Below are 19,802 nucleotides of genomic sequence, written 5' to 3'. Positions count from 1 at the left end.
AGAAGTTAAACTTATGTTATCATCTAATATATGGTTAAGATGGGTAATATGACAAACACATTTGTGACAAGTTTCAAAGTAAAATTTCAATTATTTAAGATATAATATGAGGATATATAATCAAAGTTGGGCAAGTTGTTTGACATTAATGGGACATGAAATTCAAGAGTGGAAGCATAAGCCTTGGTTGCTATTTGAACATTCAACGCTTCCGTTGGATGCAACCCATCAAAGAAAACAATTGTCGTCCTGTTTCTGTTCTCACGTGTTTCTCCACCTCTTTTACACAATACTCCATTTCCACCTGCATTTGTTAATTTGTTATTGCACCAGAGATTATATATATATATCGACAGAGAAGCCTAGAAGAAGGTCATGAAATGATGAATGAAATGAACCTTGAATTTGAGATATCACTTTGCAACAGGGGTTGCTCGTGTCTTCAAAGCCTGTTGTAATAAAGGCACCAAAAAACATAAGTCATAACATTTCATTGTCTTTGTTATAAGGCGTTCGACAATGGTTTAGGTGAGTTTGAATCCTATACATAAGAATTAGACATCTTGAGTTTGATTCGTATGACATTATTGTTATGTGACTAGGTAAATGTGAGTTCTATCTATTAATATTCACCCACATTTGTTTTAGTTTGGTTATTTTTTGGACCGTTTGATGACCATTTTGTTGCCAGTTTTTAATATATTAACTCAAGAATTGGAATCACTCTCATATAATTTAATTTTCCGGTCATTTTTAAGATCGAGTTTCTAATTTCATATCTCTAGAGGATGATAGTTTCTAATTTCAAAAAGATTCAAAAGAATGATTCATTTAAGGAGCCTTACCCTTCACATAATTCTTCCTTAACCACCTGCATGCTTCCCTCATAGCAAAGCGGCTACATCATGTCACGCATGGTTAGAGATACGGGCTTCTTTTACAAAAGAAAAGCACCAAGTAATCAGCCGCAGAGCGTTTCACATTAATCCCTGAGAAGAAAAATACTATGCAAACAAACGAACGATGGATAAAATACTATGCAAATAAGAATACCGAACTGCTTATCTAATCTGTAAACAAAAGAAAATAATGCACTAATCAAAACGGAACCTTCTGTAGGTCAATTATATGACAACTAAATTATAAAATCTCTGCATCTGTTAAAGCACGGCGTGAAGACTATCTTGACTATGAATCTTCAATGAACTTGATATATTAAACAATTGACCCAAGTCTAATAGCAAGCTCTACTTTAAAGCATCATATAATATCATTTATAAACAATTTTTACACGATAACATAACAAAAATATATTGTCTTAATTAATGTAAGACAATGACTTCCTAGTTTCACTGTATTGAATTGGATAAATAGAACTGGAATACAAGAAGAAAACATATGTGTGGAAATGAGATTCAATTTGGGCCGGACTGTATAAGGGATGCAGTTGCCTTCTCCGTATTCCTCCCTGATGTTAGAGGCGATACTCCCGAAATTTGGAACGATGAAAATGAGGAGGGAGCTGGGGCTGAGTCTGCGGCAGTGGATAAAGGGCTGATATTACCGCTCACAGTCATGCTGGTTCCACTGGCAGACCCTTCGATGACAGCCCTTGGGTCTGGGGGGTTTTCAATTTCTGTAATTCCTTCCAGCATCTGCACAACCTTTCCCATCATTGGCCTGTGAGATGGTTGTTCCTGTATGCACCAGAAGGTTACCTGAATTGCTCTCTTCACTTGATCCATATCAACATCTTGGTCGACTAACCTTCTATCGACAATTCCCTTGATGTTACCCTTCTCAAATTCCTCAAAAGCCCATAAGGACAACTTCTTCCTATTTGTCGCCTCAGAAACTTCAAAATTCCTTCTCCCACTCACTATCTCTAGCAAAACCATACCGTAACTGTAAACATCAGATTTGGAAGTTATTGGAAGATTTGCTAGCCATTCTGGTGCCAAATACCCTCTAGTTCCTCTAACACTTGTCAAGGTTCGATACCTATGGTCCTTTGGATTAACGAGCTTTGCGAGGCCAAAATCTGACACTTTGGCATTGTAATTCTCATCTAACAGAATGTTCTCCGGTTTTATATCACAATGCACAATGCAGTCTCGGCACTCCTCATGAAGGTATGTGATCCCCCTTGCAGTGCCGAGGGCAACGTTGAACCGAGACTCCCAATTCAACAACTTTCCTGATTGCTCTTCTGTTGCAAAAAGGAAACTATCAAGGGACCCATTTTTCATGAACTCATATACCAGAAGCCTATGGCGCCCCTCAGAGCAAAAACCAATCAGCCTCACCAGATTCAAATGGTGTGTGCTACTAATTGTTGCAACCTCCATCCTGAACTGTTTCTCCCCTTGCTCAATCCCCTCAAGTTGCTTAACTGCAACAACAGTTCTATTAGCAAGAATGCCTTTATAAACAGTCCCAAATCCTCCTGCCCCAAGCTTCTCCTTGAATCCCTTCGTTGAGCGTTGGAGCTCCTTATACGAGAACTGAACCGGTGCACCAGAAGCATACTCAAGAAGCGCATATTGAGCAGACAATCCACCAAAGCTGCGACTGTTTCTGCAAAACCACCACCACAAACCACCTTCAAATGCCATCAAACCAAAGAGGGTGGCAATAACTACAACAACCACTATCCAAGCACGCAACTTCCAATCTTTTTTGTTGCCAGCAGTCCCCAGTGATGATGATGGATTTGGAACCACTGGTCCACATACCTTGATATATGAACTACTGGACATAGCTGGACTGTGATACCCGCTCAGAAAACCTGGTGTCTTGGAGTAACATAGCCCGGTGCCATCAGACAAAGACGTTGAAGCATCACAAGCACTACTTCCAAGACAATTCAACCTGCAAGCCGATATTCCCGCAAAGAAAATCTGCGACTCTGTCTCAGGAGGGTACGTCAAGAACCGAGTATGTTCCAAGTCCAACATAGTCACACTCTGAGGACAATCCTTAATCTCCATCTTCCTCTTACACCCTTTCCTGCTATCCTTGGGATCAACAAGCTCAAAATTAAGAGACATACATCCGCATACCGGATCAGAATCGTTATAACTACAAACTCCCATGTCCCCACAATACCCGAAAACCTCACACTGATCAGTAACAGCTGCCCATCTCTCTGTTACAGTCCCACTACCTCTAGTAGAGCTATAAATCCTCAGATTCCCATCACTCCCCAACTTCAAAAACCGCAAAATATCACCCGCTTCGGCATAATCACTACTATAAGCAACAATAGCATCAGTGGACAATTGTGGATCAGAAATTGACAGAATACCAATTGACCGCAATCCTAGAGTAGGCGAACTCAAATTCGTATTAACAGAAGAATTCAATCCCTGATTCCAATACACATTAATATCATTCCACAAAAGTGTAAGGTTCCCGTTTTTCACAAGCTTAAACGAGTACAACCCAGATCGCAAAACCTTACTCACAGTGAAGTTCTGCCCGGGGACGATCGAATCAGTGGGGTTGTCGAAGCTGGACCAGACCGTAACAGTGCCGTTTCGGAGTACCAAGTTGCCCGAATCGTCAATCTCAGCCGAAGAGACGCCGCGGCTGGTGGTGTTGGAGTCCCAGAGAGTGGCACCGGAGCCGTTGACGAGGCGAAGGGTGCCGGATTGGAGGAACTGGAGGGTTCCACCGGAGTCAACTACTTTTCCTGCACCAGTGGACCAGACGGGGACGCCGCCGGAGTAGGAGATGGCGGCGACGTAAGAAGGCGGTGAAGTGGGGGGGTCGGAGGAGATGAAGCCGAGGGAGAAGGTGTCGTTTGGGGAGGACCAGGCGGTGTTTGGGTTGGCGGCGGAGAGAGATGAGCCTGGTGAGATTGTAGTGGCGGCGGAAGCGGCGGAAACGGCGGCGGAGAGGAGAAAGGCGATCAAGAGAAGGTGTGAAAGACTGATGTGGGTTTGGAGCGCCATTTTTAGGTGAGCCTTGGATTTTGGGTATCAGTTCATTGGTGGGTGGGTGGGTAGGGGAGAAAGTTGGGTGTATTTAAGGAGGGAGGAGGAGGGAGGAGCGAGTGAGGTGAGGATGGAAAGGAAGACTCTGACTAACAAATTTGGGGGGAGGACGGCGTTTGACTAATGCGAGCTTAGATCTGCTGCTAAACGCCGTTAACATATATAAAAATATGAGGAAAACTCAAATTAGGTATTTAGATTTTCAAATATTTTTATTGACCAAAAAGATTTAGTTTTGTTAGTATTATGTCTCATCAAACTATAAAGCATTGATTTATTTGTTGGAAGTTCATTATTTTTCTCAAAGATTAACCTAAAGCAAATGGAAATGATCAACCGACAACAATACACTGCGTAAAATAATATTACCGAACTTTGCTTCCAAGTTCATCAATATTAAGTGGCACTAGATCTTTAGAAATGTTAACTTTGTAGCTAATGCGTTAGCTCGTCAATGCCTCATTGTTTTTGCTAGTCATATTTAAGAATAGCGTCTCCTAAATCTTATTGAAAACTTTTGAATAAAAAAAGTAAATTATTGAAAATCACTAGTACTCTTTTGTGATTTTTTAAATGCAACTCCAACATTAACCATAACACTTTAAAATACCTACTGTGCATCTTAAATTTTTTATATTTATAAAAAGTAAGATAGTGTGAAGGCCAGGCGATGAGATTTTTATATTAGTAATAACAATTTTCAAAATAAATACCAAATCATTATTAAATTCCTAGCTTTTGGTTGTTGTGTTTTCCAGCCATTAATTCTTTTTTATTTAGGGAAGGTACTTTTTCAAGAATTGAACACGTGGGTTTGAGAAGAAAAAGTCCGGCCTCTAATGTGCGTTAACGGCGTTAGTCAAACAACAGGACGGAAGAAAGCGGTGACCTGACAAGACTTCAACATCTGACAGCGGTCGGATCTCTGTTTTCTCGGACTTGTCTCATTTTTTTATTTTTGTCGTTTTTCTTTTTCTTTGGGGGCCCAGTTGACCAATAAATCCTCTGCCTCGAAGCTAACCTGTCAATTTCAGGCTGCGCGTATCATTTGCGTTAGAGAAAAGGACATCATACTAACTAATGTTCTATTTTTTTTTAGGAAACTTTAATAAAAAAATTTTATGTACGGTTCACTTTAAAGAAAAATTATATTTTTATATTAAAAAATCAATTCTGGTACTATTCATTTTACCCTTTATTTTTTCTTTATCGTTAAAACTCAAAGTTTTCAAACCCTTTTCATTAGTTTTCCATTTTTTTGATTAACGTAACGCTCATCTTTGACTTCTTACTTTACTTACAATTTACAAACTTAATAAAAAAACTCGACCACAAATTTTATGCTTATGCTCTTACACGTTTTGTAGTTTTCACATTATTGCCCATTTGTTGAGTTTTGGTTAAAATGAGTGGTTACTGTTTTTCCTTATAATTAGAGTTTTGATTGGACCATCCTAATACTATATACGGTTTTTAAATTTTAATTTATTTTCTCCTAAACTTGTTTAATCTTTTAACAATCCAACGGTCAATGTGAATTTTTATTAAGTGCAATAATAATACAAACATTTTGTTTTATTTTCCATTTCTATTTAATACTTGCGTTAATCTCAATTTACTACCATAAAGTTGACATTTCATATATCAAGTTTTTTCATTCCTGTAAAGTATCGAAAGTCATAATTTTGAGAAATTTTCATACATTCGTTAAGTTTTCTATCAAAACCTTCGTTAACTGATGACGTGGTGCGTACGTGTTAATCTAGCCCACATGAATTTTCTTTTTAAAGTTTAAAAAATTAAACCTCCTCCCTCGACTCCTCCTCTCTCTTCCACTCTCCTTTGTCCTCTGTCCCCTTGATAATTTCTCTGTATTTCCTTCTACCTCACCCTCAATCTCTCTCTTTCCTCTCTCGGTTGGCAAAAGAGATACAAAAAGGTACGGTTTGCTCCAAGCACAAAAAGGTACACTGTGAGCTGCTCACGAGCAAGCTCGAACAAAAAAATTTAGAGCTAAATCCAGTAGTGCAAGATCATAAAATAAAAACCCAAAAAAACATATAAAATGAGCAAAATAAAGTTATAAATATATTTTAAAAACCCCATTTTCAGATGCTTCTGTGTGTTCTCCATAAACCCTTTACATCTGGTCATTCTCTATCTCATGGCTTTTATTTAACAGTTTATTTTTTTAAATTTATGGGTTTTTCTTTTGGGTTTGGTGTCGCATGTAGAGTTAAATTTATCTGATATTTTATGGGTTTTATTATTTTTAGTGATTTAGGTTGAGGAGTTTATGCATTTTCCAAGAAACTGAGCCTCCAGCCAATTTTGAAAGCTCGAATTTGGTTGAGAATTGAGAGTAGATATTGAAATTTTGATTTTTTGAAGATAAGAATCATGGTTTACATGGGCGCTGAGTCTTTAGTTAATGAAGATTTTGACGAAAAACTTTACGGATGTATGAAAGTGTCATTGAATTATGACTTTAGGTACCAGATTGGGATGAAAAAAAAAACTATGAAATGTTGAAAACCGAGAAACTTCAGATAGTAATCTGAGATTAACCCTTAATACTTTTACTCTTTCCTTTTATGTCGTTACCGCTTTGTCTCTCTCCTCCATCCTTTTTTCTCTTTTTCTTTGGTAGTCCACTACTACGAAACCATTTATTAGTGTCACTATGATAACCGACAAAAAACATATATTACTGTTAGATATTAAGCAAAATCCGACAGAAAATGGATGCAGTGGCAGATATACTAAGCGACAAAATTGTCAGCATTAGGAAATGAATTTTCTATCGGTTAAGGCCCTAAAACAAACAGAACTTGTGTCTGATATATGCGACAATAAATACTAAACTATTGTCGGATATTATCAATTAATGTCTTTCCTGACCGCCAGGAAATTAAAAATACCGTCGGATTCACATCATCTTCATGTCGGTCCTAACCAATAGAAAATTTTTTAAAAAGTAAAATCTACTATTTCCATCGGTCACAATCGACAAAAAAACATTAATAATTAAAAAAAAAATATGAACCATTCTGTTTGTTTTTTAATTTTACATAATGAATAAAAAAATTTAATGAGTGAATAAAATAAACAAAGTTTGTAACAAACATAATATGTATTCAAATATAAATTAACTTACAATAATGTCTTTAGACTCCGCCATAACACATAAAGTAGACATTAAATAGAAATTAACCTAAAATATGGTCATCTGAATCCACCATAATACATAACTAGACAAAAAACATTTGTCCGAAGTAGATAAAGTGTCAGACATAGCCGTAAAGGAAAACCAACAAACCATTCAATAGAACCCGAGCCTTTTGCCAAACCTCCTTGTGCTCTAGAGCCTTCTGCCGATCCTCCATGTGATCCAAAGCCTTCTACCAATACTCCATGTGCTCCCATATACCTCATCACATTCTCATCAAAACTACTCGACAGCAATCCGGAAAACAAACCCAGGGATAATCCACCATTGAAAACACCTGGAGAAATATGTCAGTTACAGGGATAAGCTATCTGAGGTCGATATACTGGCATTGGATATTGCGCCTGAAAAGGCATATGCTGCATGGGATATGCAGTGGCTGATTGGGGGCCGAATGCTGTTTGATGCCTGAGAGCTGAGTAGTGGCCGCTGCAGATGTTGTGGAATAAGCAACATCAATATTTGTTGTTGCTCCATCATAATCTGCTAGTTTCTCGAGCTCAAGCGTTACCGTCGCCAACTTTCTCGAGGCTTTTTCCTCCCTCATCCTCAATTAATTGTTCTCAACTACCACCTTAGCCAATGCACCCCTGGATGATTTCCTAGAAGACCTAACACTTGAAGAGCTTGTATATGACACCATCTTTGGTATCACCCCATGACTATAACCTCGAACCCTATTTCTAGTCTCATAACCCATCTGCTCAATATAAATATGTGTTCTAACCTCATAGGTGTCCTCTTCTCCATACTCGACAATTGACTGAATTTGACTCTCCATAGATGTCTTGCAATATAATATTTAAACAAACAATAAAAGATTATTACGAGTTGAAATATAGAAAAATAAATAAGATTCATAAAAACAGATTCATCAATCCAAACAGAAAAATAAACAAGGTTCATAAAAACATAGATTGTGTTTAAATAATGTGTTCTAACAAATGCAATACTATTGTTTAAATAATGTGTTAGAACATAGATTCATCAATCCAAATAGAAAGATGAATAAGAATTAAATACAAATAGTCAAAATCTGAATAGAGTTATAAATCATTTACCCCTCTCTGTTGTGATGATTCATCAATCCAAGAGTCATCTTTCCGGGTATGGGTAGCTCAAAAAAAAGAGATGGGATCCGGCTCCTTCCCATGCTTGTTCTTCTTTAAATATGTTAAAAGAGAACAACATATACACATTAACCCCACATTATGAATACAAAAATAAAAAAACACTACATATATTACAAATAAGCAACAGATAGAAGTTCCTCGCAAACCCGAGCAAACATTTTTGAACCAGTTGGATGGTTTATCGTTTTTAACTCTCGATTATACTTGTTTTTCTCTGCCACCTCATGAAAAGTAAATAAAAAAAAATAAAAAAATAAAAAAAAAACCTTATAAGACAAACATATTTCAATACCAAATATCAAATCATTAATTTTTTACCTTTGTTTTAGGATTATCCCAATACGCTAACATATCGGCCCACTGACCACCATCCACACCAGGGGGAGGTTCTAAGCGCTCATACTCTTGTCTTTTGGTGTAATACTCCGCTTTTAAACCATTACGGTATTCCTTGCATGCATGATCCGCAACATGGAGAGTCATGTTACGAATCAATGGCATTCTGTCACAGTCTTCATCAAGAAAAATGATATTCCCCTATATTCATAAAAACAAACATGTTAGTACAAATCCGAAATATAGTCTTGAAATATAGAAGTACAAAACGAAAATATATACTTTAATTCTTTCCCACAAAACCTCCTCATCATTTTCAAGAATATGTCTTGGATCCTTAACCTTCAAGGCTATCAATTTCGAAAATTAAGTGGCATTTTCACTAACACATTTCCCTGTTGAATCAGATAGACAAAGTTGTCTCCCTTTCCACTTCGGAATAGCAGCTTCGCGAGTCCTACGTTCATTTTGTTCCTCCATAGAAAAGGGAAAAGGAGTAAAAATGGGTAGAAGTGAAAATGGGTAGGAGTAAAAATGGTTGGAAGTGAGAATGGGAAGGAGAAGAACAACTGAAGTGAAAATGGGAAAGAGAAGAGAAACGGATGAAGTAAAAATGGGAAGTAGGTGAGGGTAATAAATGTTGTCGGTTATATCCGTTAGGAAATTAAAATCCGACGGAGTTTTTATGTTTTTGTCAATACAGTGCATTTATGTATGTCAGAACAGTGCATTTATAGATGTCAGAATAGTGTCGGTTATGACCGACAATAAAGTAAATAGTGTCGGTTATGACCGACAATAAAGTAAATAGTGTCGGTTATATCCGACAACCTAACTAAAAAGCGCCCGCCTATTTAATATGCATGTTAGGTTTGTGTCGGTTATAAACGACAAAAATATCCAAAAACCGTCACAAAATTTTCCTCCGTCGGTTTTTGTGCGCCTTTAATTTTTTTGAATCAAAGTCGTGGGAAATATCCCGCCCAAAATTATGTTCTGTTTGTGTCGGTTATATTCGATAGGGCCATGAGTGAAAAAATAAAAATAAAATTAAACCATGTGTTTTTAAATAACATTTTAAATTTTACCACACAAACTAAAATATTTTAAATAAAAGTCACCACACAAATTGAAATATAGTCTAATTAATACTTAAAAAGCATAAAGTAAATAATAAAACTATTCCATTTCATCTTCTATTAGGTCATCGTCGGCATTGACAAATCAGGGAACTGGGTAGGCAATGGTAATACTTCGTGAAAAGGAGTCTCTTCCACGCCAACCCTTGTATGCAAATTTTCATTGTCAAGTACACGATCATCCAAATCAAGTATGGCATAATCATCAAGTGCATCATTATCCTTCAATACGTTAAACAAATCTCTCGGTTGCGTTCGAACAACAACATGCCAATCTTTTTCAATTGTGTCCTCCACATAAAATGCTTGTGAAGCTAATATGAAAGGATCCTCTTTAAATCCCAATTGATTGAAGTTTACTAAAGTAAATCCATATTGATCGGTCTTCATACCTCTTGGACTTTCACTATTAACCCATTCGCACTTAAACAACATCACAGCTCGACCCTTGTCGCCTGCTTTGGTAGGGCCACAATATCTAACCTCAAACATGTCTATGACTTTGCCATAACAATTCACTTGTCCAATTGCACCAAAGACATTTGCAAGTACAAAGACACCATAATTTTGATTCTTATGCTTATCATCCACAGATTTTGTACGAAATCTGAACCCATGAATAATGTGACTTTTATATTTCGTCACAAACCTACTAGGATAATTGGCTAGCCAATGCAAGTCTTCAAATATCAAGATGTAATTAGCATGACATCTTGAATTAATCTATAATAAGTAAAGGGATAAAAGTTGACACGACAAATATAAAAACGTCATAATTAAAATGTACAATAAAAAAAGAAGAAAAAAGAAAGAAAAGTAATAATGTGACTGTTATATTAACTCACATGTTGCTTGAACCATTATGGAAATTGCTTCTTACTTAGCTCCTTAATTTGTCGCACTGTCAGCCTTGCTCGACGATGTTGATTTTTCAAGAATTCCTCATGTTGCCTAGCCAATTAGGTCCAAATATGCTTAACTAATTTTTCAAAGTAAAGACAATTGATAAAACATTAAGACGTATGACTAGATGTTCTTACCTTCTAAATGGGTTGACCTCATAACAATTATTTAGAATGTATCTGTGACACTGATCGAGAAAATTTAACTCGAGCTCCACATTTTCTCATGAACCCATATAACATTCTTTAGAGTAAAAAATTGATAACCCACCAGATACTCCACGTCCAATACCATCTTCATTTTGACCTCTACGAGTGCGACGAGACTTGACATCTCCAAGATACATGGAACAAAAGGACAAGCACTCATCCACCAAACATACTTCAATAATAGAACCTTCAGGATGACCCTTATTACGAACATAGCGATTCAGTGTTTGCAAATACCTATAACTATAATACAAAACACAAATTATTATAATTACTAATAAAATTATCATTATAAATTAACAAATTTTATAAAGATTTGTTAATTACCGTTCAATTGGATACATCCATCTATATTGAACAGGCCCTACAATAGCTGCTTCATCTGCCAAGTGAACTGGGAGGTACATCATTACATCAAAAAATGCAAGCAGGAATATCTTCTCCAATTGACATAATGTCAAGGCAATTCTTGAATTCAATTGCTTGAAACCTTCCTCGGACTCTTTCTTGCTACACAATTGTCTGAAAATTGCACTCAACTCTAATAATATCATAGTAACAGATTTAGGCAAAACCGCATGTATTGCAAGTGAAAGTAACTGCTTCATTAAAACATGGCAATCGTGACTTTTCAATCCATGTATTTTTCCTTCATTCACATGCACACATCGTGACAAATTTGATGAATATCCATCGGGAACCCAAATAATAGACAACACTTCACAAAATGCAGTTTTTTCTTCTCTTTTCAACGTGAACAATGTTGGAGGTCGAAATGTTCTATTTCCTTCCCTACGTTGATGTTGTCCATGTCTTATGTTCAAGATTTCAAGATCTGCACGTGCAGCCAATTCATTTTAAGACTTTTTATCTATATCTAACAATGTTCCCACTACATTGTCACATATATTTTTTTTCAATATGCATAACATCAAGATTGTGTCTAATCAACAGATGCCTCCAATAAGGTAGTTCATAAAAAATAAATTTCTTCTTCCACTGACTTTTACTGCTTGTACTGCTCTCAGTTCATTTTCTGCGTTGCCCAACCGAAGCATCTTTCTTTGGTTTTCAAAATCAAATCTCAAAGTACAAAGTTCTTCAAGACATTGTAAACTAGTCCACTACCTTAGTGCACTACTATGCTCTCGCCGACCATTAAAAGATGTGGTTTGCCTTCAAAACCTATGATCAACAGGAATAAAGCGTTGATGCCTCAAATAACAAATCTTACGACTCGCCGGCAAGTAAATATATTCTTTATCATGCATGCAATGTGGATATGTTTTATATCCATGTGTACTTCATCCTGATAATATTCCATAAGCCAGAAAATCACTTATAGTCCATAAGACGGTAGCCTTCATCGTAGAATTTTGGTTGGAATATGCATCATAAGTAGGAGTGCTTACCTCCCATAACTCATTCAACTCATCAATCAATGGATGCATGTACACATTAATCTCTTTAACGGGACTATGCAGTCCTGGTATTAACAGAGACAACAACAAATTTAGTTACTTCATACACATCTAGGGCGGTAAAATGTAAACTGAAAGCACCACAGGCCATGTGCTATGGTCTTGCCTCATTTTTCCAAAAGGATTAAATTCATCACTGGCCAACCCTAATCGGACATTTAGAATTTTTTATCCAAACTCCGGATATAAATTATCCAAATGCTTCCATGCTAAAGAATTTGAAGGATGTCTCATAAACCAATCCTTAAGACATTCAGTTGCGTGCTAGCTTATATGTTCAGTTGTATGCTTCGACATATACAACCATTGCAATCGTGGTTATAAAGAAAAATACCACATAACCTTAGCTGCGATTTTTTTTTCTAGAGCCATCCTCTTCATTGACATTTTTATATCTTGATTCACCACAAACTGAGCATGCGTTCAACTTTGCAGTGTCTTTCCAATAGATCACGCAATTATTGGGACACGCATCAATCTTCACATACGTTAAACGCAAGTCATTTATAAGTTTTTTTGCCTTATAACAAGATTCAGGCAAACAATCTCCATCAGGCAACATTTTTTTAATTAACTCGAGTAATGTGGTGAAGATCCCGTCCGACATTCTTACTAAACACTTGATCTGATACAATCTTACAACTGCCTCCAATTTTTTAAATTCCTTACAACTTGACCACAAATCTTAATATGCATCTTCAAGCAACTTGAAAAAAGTCTGGACCTCTTATGGACGCTTTTCCCTAGAAAGGGGTTCAGTAGATGGCCCAACACATTCTATCGTTAATAGTTGGACAAATACATCATTAAGAACATCATGAATACCAGTCAACCGATCTCCTATTTCAGTAGACGGCCCAACACCTTCTTCTCCAATCCTCGTATTTTGCTCTCCAATGAGAGGTTCCCCATGATGTCGCCACGAAGCATTTTTGTAATCTTTATCCATATCATACAACACAAGATGTTCGACAATAGTTTTTCTAACAAAAGTATATCAATTACAACATCTTTTGCAAGGACATCTAAACTTATCGGGGCCAGCACCATTCGCAACTGCTTAATCGAAAAACAAATTAATACCATCTGTATACACTTCCAAATTTCGCGATATTGTCAACCAACTCTTTTCCACGTTTTACCACTGTGCGAGAGCAAATTTTACGTTGAAACTAAGATGCCTACAATGTCACATCCCAGCCCAGGCGGATCATTTCCCGGGCTCGGTCCACCACCGTAGCACGATATTGTCCGCTTTGGGCTTACCATTCCCTCACGGTTTTATTTTTGGGAACTCACGAGCAACTTCCCAGTGGGTCACCCATCCTGGGAGTTCTCAGACCTCCTTCTCGCTTAACTTCGGAGTTCCAACGAAACCCGAAGCCAGTGAGCTCCCAAAAGGCCTCGTGCTAGGTAGGGATGGGAATACACATTTAAGGATCACTCTCCTGGGTGATGTGAGATGTCACATACAATCTTTCAATCCCTATCATGTAGGCATAACTATTAGAAATTTCAATACTTATCTTTCAACCTCAAACTATCACAATTGTAATTTAATTTCCAACACCTATCACAGTAAAACAAATTAAAAAAAAACAATAAAAGGTTAACAAAAATATGTTTATCTACAATCTTGATTATTTATTAAATTTAAGTTTTGTATATCCTCATAGCAATTAGAGTGAAATATTTAATTAATTAACATAATATATACCTATATTACTAAATATTACCAATTTATGGTATATTAAATATTGTCAATTTAACATAAATATTTACAAATAATATTTATCTCAATTTCTTCATAACAATTTAAGTAAACAAAATAAACTAATGGAACACAAATATTCCTAATTTATCTTACTAATTGAATTAAAATCTCTAAATAGATAATCTTGTGTGTTAAACAAACAATTTAAACATCAAGAAATTCAATAATGAAACCTGAACTATTGAAGAATTCTGTCGTCAATCTACTCTTTACGTAGTCATCCAACTAAATAAAGCCCTTGCAAAATCAAATTAGAAAATAAAATAAGCCATGAAGTGGTTGATGAAGAAAGAAATAGAAGATGAAAAGTATGGAAGCAAAAGAAATGAAAAGCTTACTGTGAGATGAAGAGAACAAAAAGATTGAAGATGAAGAGAAGAAAGTCATGGAACTATAGCCTCTACCAACTAATGGTCACCACCACCCTCATCATGCCATCACCTCCAAACCCAACACAAAACCACAAACTCCACCCTACAACTCAAGCCACCAACATCAAGAAGAAGGTCATGGAGGTTTCTAAAAAATGGTATGGACAACCATGCTGCAGCCACTACCATCTTCCCCGGCACAAAGAAGAACTGAAAATTTTACAAGCTGAGAATCAGCGAATGAGGAAATCACATGAGAAGAAACAAGGTCCTTGAAACCCTATCTTAATTTTTAACCATGTTCTTTTTTTGGAGATTGCCTCCTAATATTGAGTGTTTTTTTTTCCATATTATATAATCTATGTTTCAAATTTTAGATATAGAGGCAACTAGTAAAAAAAAGTTAACTTATGTTGTCATCTAATATAAGGTCTAAGATAGGGCTGTCTCTGAGATTTTGAAGGCCCTGTGGAAAATTTGAAAGAGGGCCCCTCCTTAAGATAGTTTAAATAAAATAAAAAACAATGTATTGATGCTAGAAAACATTCACTTAAATCAAAACAAGTTTTAACACTCACTGAATACAAGTTTACAAATGTCATTAATTATAAGTAAAAAAAGTTACAAACATAACCTTCACTAAATAATCAAAAGCAGTTCAGTCTTAAACAACCAAACATGAAAAACAAAAAACAAAAAACTCTAACTTTGAAGTTTCACTTGAACATATAATATTATTATATATATTATTTTTCAGGTGTTATTACTGGCACACAAAATATTTCATTGTATACCAAATTTTTATATTTAGAAAGGGAAAAAAAATTACTTTTATAAGCGGTGCACAAAGAGATTTTAAAGTATTAACAAAATCAATTTTTTTTTAATATAGAACATTATTACATAATATTAGATAACAAATTTTGGGAACCCTTCAAATTTGGGGCCCGTGTAACCGCACCTTTTGCTCCCCCTCAACATCCCGTTTGATCTAAGATGGGTAATATGACAAACAAATTTGTGACAAGTTTCAAGGAGAAATTTCAATTATTTAAGATAATAATACGAGGATATATAATCAAAGTTGGGCAAGTTGTTTGACGTTAATGGGATAAACATGAAATTCAAGAGTGGAAGTATAAGCCTTGGTTGCTATTTGAACATTCAACGCTTCCGTTGGATGCAACCCATCAAAGAAAACAATTGTCGTCCTGTTTCTGTTCTCACATGTTTCTCCACCTCTTTCGCATAATACTCCATTTCCACCTGCATTTGTTAATTTGTTATTTCACCAGAGATTCTGTATCGATAGAGAAGCCTAGAAGAAGGTCATCAAAAGATGAATGAAAAGAACCTTCAATTTGAGATTTCACTTTGCAACAGGGATTGCTCGTGTCTTCAAAGCCTGTTATAATAAAGGCACCAAAAAAAATAAGACATAACATTTTGTTGTTTATGTTATAAGGCGTTCAACAATGGTTTAGGTGAGTTCGAGTCCTATATATAAGAATTAGACATCTTGAGTTTGATTCGTATGACATTATTGTTATGTGATTTGGTAAAAGTGAGTTTTATCTATTAATTGTAGGATCATTTATTTTTTTATTCCTATTTTATGATTGGTTATTTTTTGGACTGTTTGATGACCATTTCGTTTTTAGTTTTTTTTTTTTCACTTTTTTGAAAGTTGAAAATGGAAATCTTATTTGGTAACTACTTTCAGGTTTCTAAAAAATAAAAATGAAAACTGATATCTACTCTCTATTGAGTTTTCACTTTTTGGTTTTTTGAAAACTGAAATTACAAGATTTTAGTTTTAATGAAAACAAAAAACGAAATGATTATTAAACGACCCCGAATATCTGTCTCTTAGATAGTTGATCATTTATTGTATGGAAGAAGTGTAATTTATTGACTCAATAATTGGAATCATTCTCATATAACTTAATTTTCTGGTTATTTTTAGGATCAATTTTCTAACTTCATATCTCTCGAGGATGATAGTTGTTGATTAATCGAAACAAAATAAAATTCAGGGTTGAATTACCTGTGGACGTAGGATTCTGGATGATGTTAGTAATAATGTTATATGTATTGACCAAAGCAAAACTGAAGTCAGGCATATCACTTTTGAGAGCATCCAGCAGTGTCCTCAGTTGAGTGTTGTACAGATGAGCTGCTTGGTTCAGAGCTTGAGGACTGCCAATATAATTTGGCCTGTTAACAACAGGACTGTACCCTAGTGGATTTATCGACATTACCACAAATTTTCGACCTCCCAAAATGTACAATTTCTGCAAAACTAAATCGCTTTCATGATTAAAATTGTGTCAAAATTACTTGCTCAAACAAAATAGTCACACTATAAGGGATGATGTTTGAACACACGAAACTGACGCCCTTGACGACACATACTCTATTATATGTGAGATCTACATATAATGATAGGACTCACTTATATTAGAAAGTGTGTCAACTAGTGTGTTCCCTTTATTTGTCCAAATGATACTTACTAAGGTCTAATGATATTCTTCTTCCACCCCTTAAAAAAAATTATGTATCCAAATAGCTTTATTGATACGGTAATGCACCTTGAGTTTTTGAGCTAGAGATGCTATGAGAGTTGCTGTGAAGGTTTGGAGATCAATTTGCAAGTAGGATCTCTTGAGGAAATAGTTGAACATGTAATCATTCCCACCAACTCCCACAACAAACAAGTATCTTGGAAGAGATTGAGAGCTATTGCACGCCAGCTGAGCTTCTAACTCTGGCAATGTCACCTCCTCAAAGTCCCGGATTTGCTGACTCAAACTTATAACAATATTTCCCTGAAATATTAACTAGCTAGCTTAATGATTGATTATCTTAAATTCTTAATTTAAATTACTAACTATGGATGGTAAATATAACTTTAAATTAAATTTACTCGAATCGGAAATTTCTTGACTTTATATATAGGAAAATTACTTACTATATATATGAAATATAGAATCATTAATTTTGTCATACAGATCAAGCAAGCAGATGCAACTATATATAGGTCACTTGTGAAACACGTGAGTACTACTATTTGTGTATGGTTGTCAATCACATGTTGCATATGAATTTAAATCTTTTACTTACATGAATACGTCCCAGGTGGGTTGGCTAGTGTAGCTAATATATGTTCCAATCTAAGTACAAGATGTTTCTTTCTTTAATCTTGTTTCATCAAATTCAATGTCTACAATTATACGAATTGACTAATATTTCACAAATCTCTACCATAGTATGAAGGAAAAAGTGAATAGAGTCGAGATCAATTCAAGGTTTTTATAATGTACTCGTACAAATAGACAAATTCTTAGCGTAGAAGTTTACTCCCTTGAATGATGACCTAAAAGAATTAATGCACCCTTAAATATGTATATTGTTTATCAAAAACGTTGGATCAATATGTGGGTAAATATTTATATGAACTGTTTATCGAATTTCTTGTGTTCGACTATATAAAAATAACTAAAAATATTAGTATAGGTTCAGACGTACGTACCCCAACAAAGCCTGTATCATCTAAGATACCCGAAGAGCCAGAGGCATGGTTGACACCATGAACAATGTTAGACCCCTTGGTTGAACGGTCCTTAAATGGTGGGATGAAGGAAGGAAGCATCAGTTGTTCACCAAGAAGGTCAATCACATTTTTACCATTTGTGAATCTCCCAGAAGGTAATCCACTTGGGAAATCTATTCCATAAGGCAAGTAATCGGCTTTCGCCGTGCTTTTGAGGAAGTTATTGTTGCCATTGTCAACCAAAGAGCTTCCAAACACAAAAATGCCTTCGATCGTCGCTGCAGCCCCATGATCTTCTGTGAAATCACAATCGGAACCGATTGGAGATACAGAGGCAAACAATGAGAACAAAACCACAAGTGGTTTGTATGGTTTTTCCAGATAGTGGTATTGCATGGTAAGTGGTTGCTGCTATTATTTTTGTTACAAGGAGACAAAGGAAGGGTTTAAATTTGGCTTATTTCCAGGAACAAACTCTTCGTTTTTTCCCCAAAGTATGAGTAGAAGAACCCGGTGAACGAGTATTTGTTGACCGTAAAGTCTGTCTTAATTAATATTCACCCACATTTGTTTGAGTTTGGTTGTGCAATAATTTCTTCCAAAAAATGGATTTATGTATATTCACCCACATTTGTTTATGTTTTTGTTTTGATACAAGTAATATTAAATAAGCGGGGAAATCAAACATAGAATCTCTAATTTCAGAATAAATATTCTTAATTAATTGAATTACAAATTATTTGCATGCGGATTAAACTTATGCGCAACACATTCTCAAAAAATAAAATAAAGACGACTATTTGCAAAACCTTATGTATATATATATAGCTCATTTGAATCTCTTGCTCGTTAATTAAGGGTTTTTTTCATTTATTTTTTTATTTCATTTTATCAATTCTTGTTCAATTCAGAAATGGACCAAATGGTTCCAGTAATAAAAGATAAAAGAAACAAAAAGTCTTGGTGCTGCAATCTCACTTTTTGTGCTTTTCTAATTTGGTACAATAGTTTAGCCCCCACCCACCCTATCCTGACGAAGGTCAATGCAATTTATTACCGTTCCACATTAACGCACCAATACGACATGCAAAAGTTAATATAGCTAACTGTATGAACGTAATTAGTAGATTAAGCCTAATTGTTGGTATCGAAATTCGGACGGAGTTTTGGTTGTGTTCAACACGTATTTGTCTTGAGTGTTACTTTCAATCTCAGTACCACGAGATGGGTTGAGGGAAAGAAAGAATAGGCATGCCACTATTGGAGGCTGTCAATAGAGAGTAATGTGTATAAGGTTATGTTGTGTTTACATGTAGATCTAACTTCTTAACCAATTGAATGTGCACCAAATAGGACGCTGATTCGATTAAGTTCTATCTTATGTCTTGAGTGAATGAAGACTTCAAATCCAGTGCGAAATAAATGTATGCCTAAGTAATAACTGAAAACAAAAGTAAAACCAAGAAATTGGATGTAATCATTTCATGATGGAATCAAGATTAAAAACGTTTATAGAAGTGATTCTGGGTTGATGAGCCAACCTACATGACTTGAAAAGTTAATAAGACTTGAAAATGTAAAGAAAGTAGTAAATTCAAGCAAGATTGAGGCCATGTTAGGACAAGATAATGTTAAAGGAATCCACCAAGGTTACTGTATTGGATTGAACTAAAATT

General features: G+C 35.5%; 2 protein-coding genes across 2 annotated transcripts; both read right to left on the bottom strand.

Moving 5' to 3' along the window:
* Positions 1-1,248: 1,248 nt before the first annotated feature.
* LOC103443895 (G-type lectin S-receptor-like serine/threonine-protein kinase At1g34300) lies at positions 1,249-4,098 on the bottom strand. The gene has a single exon (XM_008382795.4). The coding sequence runs from the start codon at positions 3,954-3,956 to the stop codon at positions 1,416-1,418; it is 2,541 nt and encodes an 846-aa protein (XP_008381017.3). The 5' UTR covers positions 3,957-4,098; the 3' UTR covers positions 1,249-1,415.
* An 11,492-nt stretch (positions 4,099-15,590) lies between these two features.
* Positions 15,591-18,631, bottom strand: LOC103443896 (GDSL esterase/lipase At1g29670-like). The gene is made up of 5 exons (XM_008382796.4): positions 18,106-18,631; positions 17,165-17,401; positions 16,621-16,867; positions 15,928-15,978; positions 15,591-15,839 (listed from the first exon to the last, which is right to left on the bottom strand). The coding sequence occupies exons 1-5, from the start codon at positions 18,520-18,522 to the stop codon at positions 15,652-15,654; spliced, it is 1,140 nt and encodes a 379-aa protein (XP_008381018.1). The 5' UTR covers positions 18,523-18,631; the 3' UTR covers positions 15,591-15,651.
* Between the last annotated feature and the right edge of the window lie 1,171 nt (positions 18,632-19,802).

Source organism: Malus domestica, chromosome 05 (assembly GCF_042453785.1).
Source record: "Malus domestica chromosome 05, GDT2T_hap1".
Taxonomy (NCBI): domain Eukaryota; kingdom Viridiplantae; phylum Streptophyta; class Magnoliopsida; order Rosales; family Rosaceae; genus Malus; species Malus domestica.
Note: the sequence above shows the minus strand (reverse complement) of the source record. Positions and strands in the feature narration are given on the sequence as shown.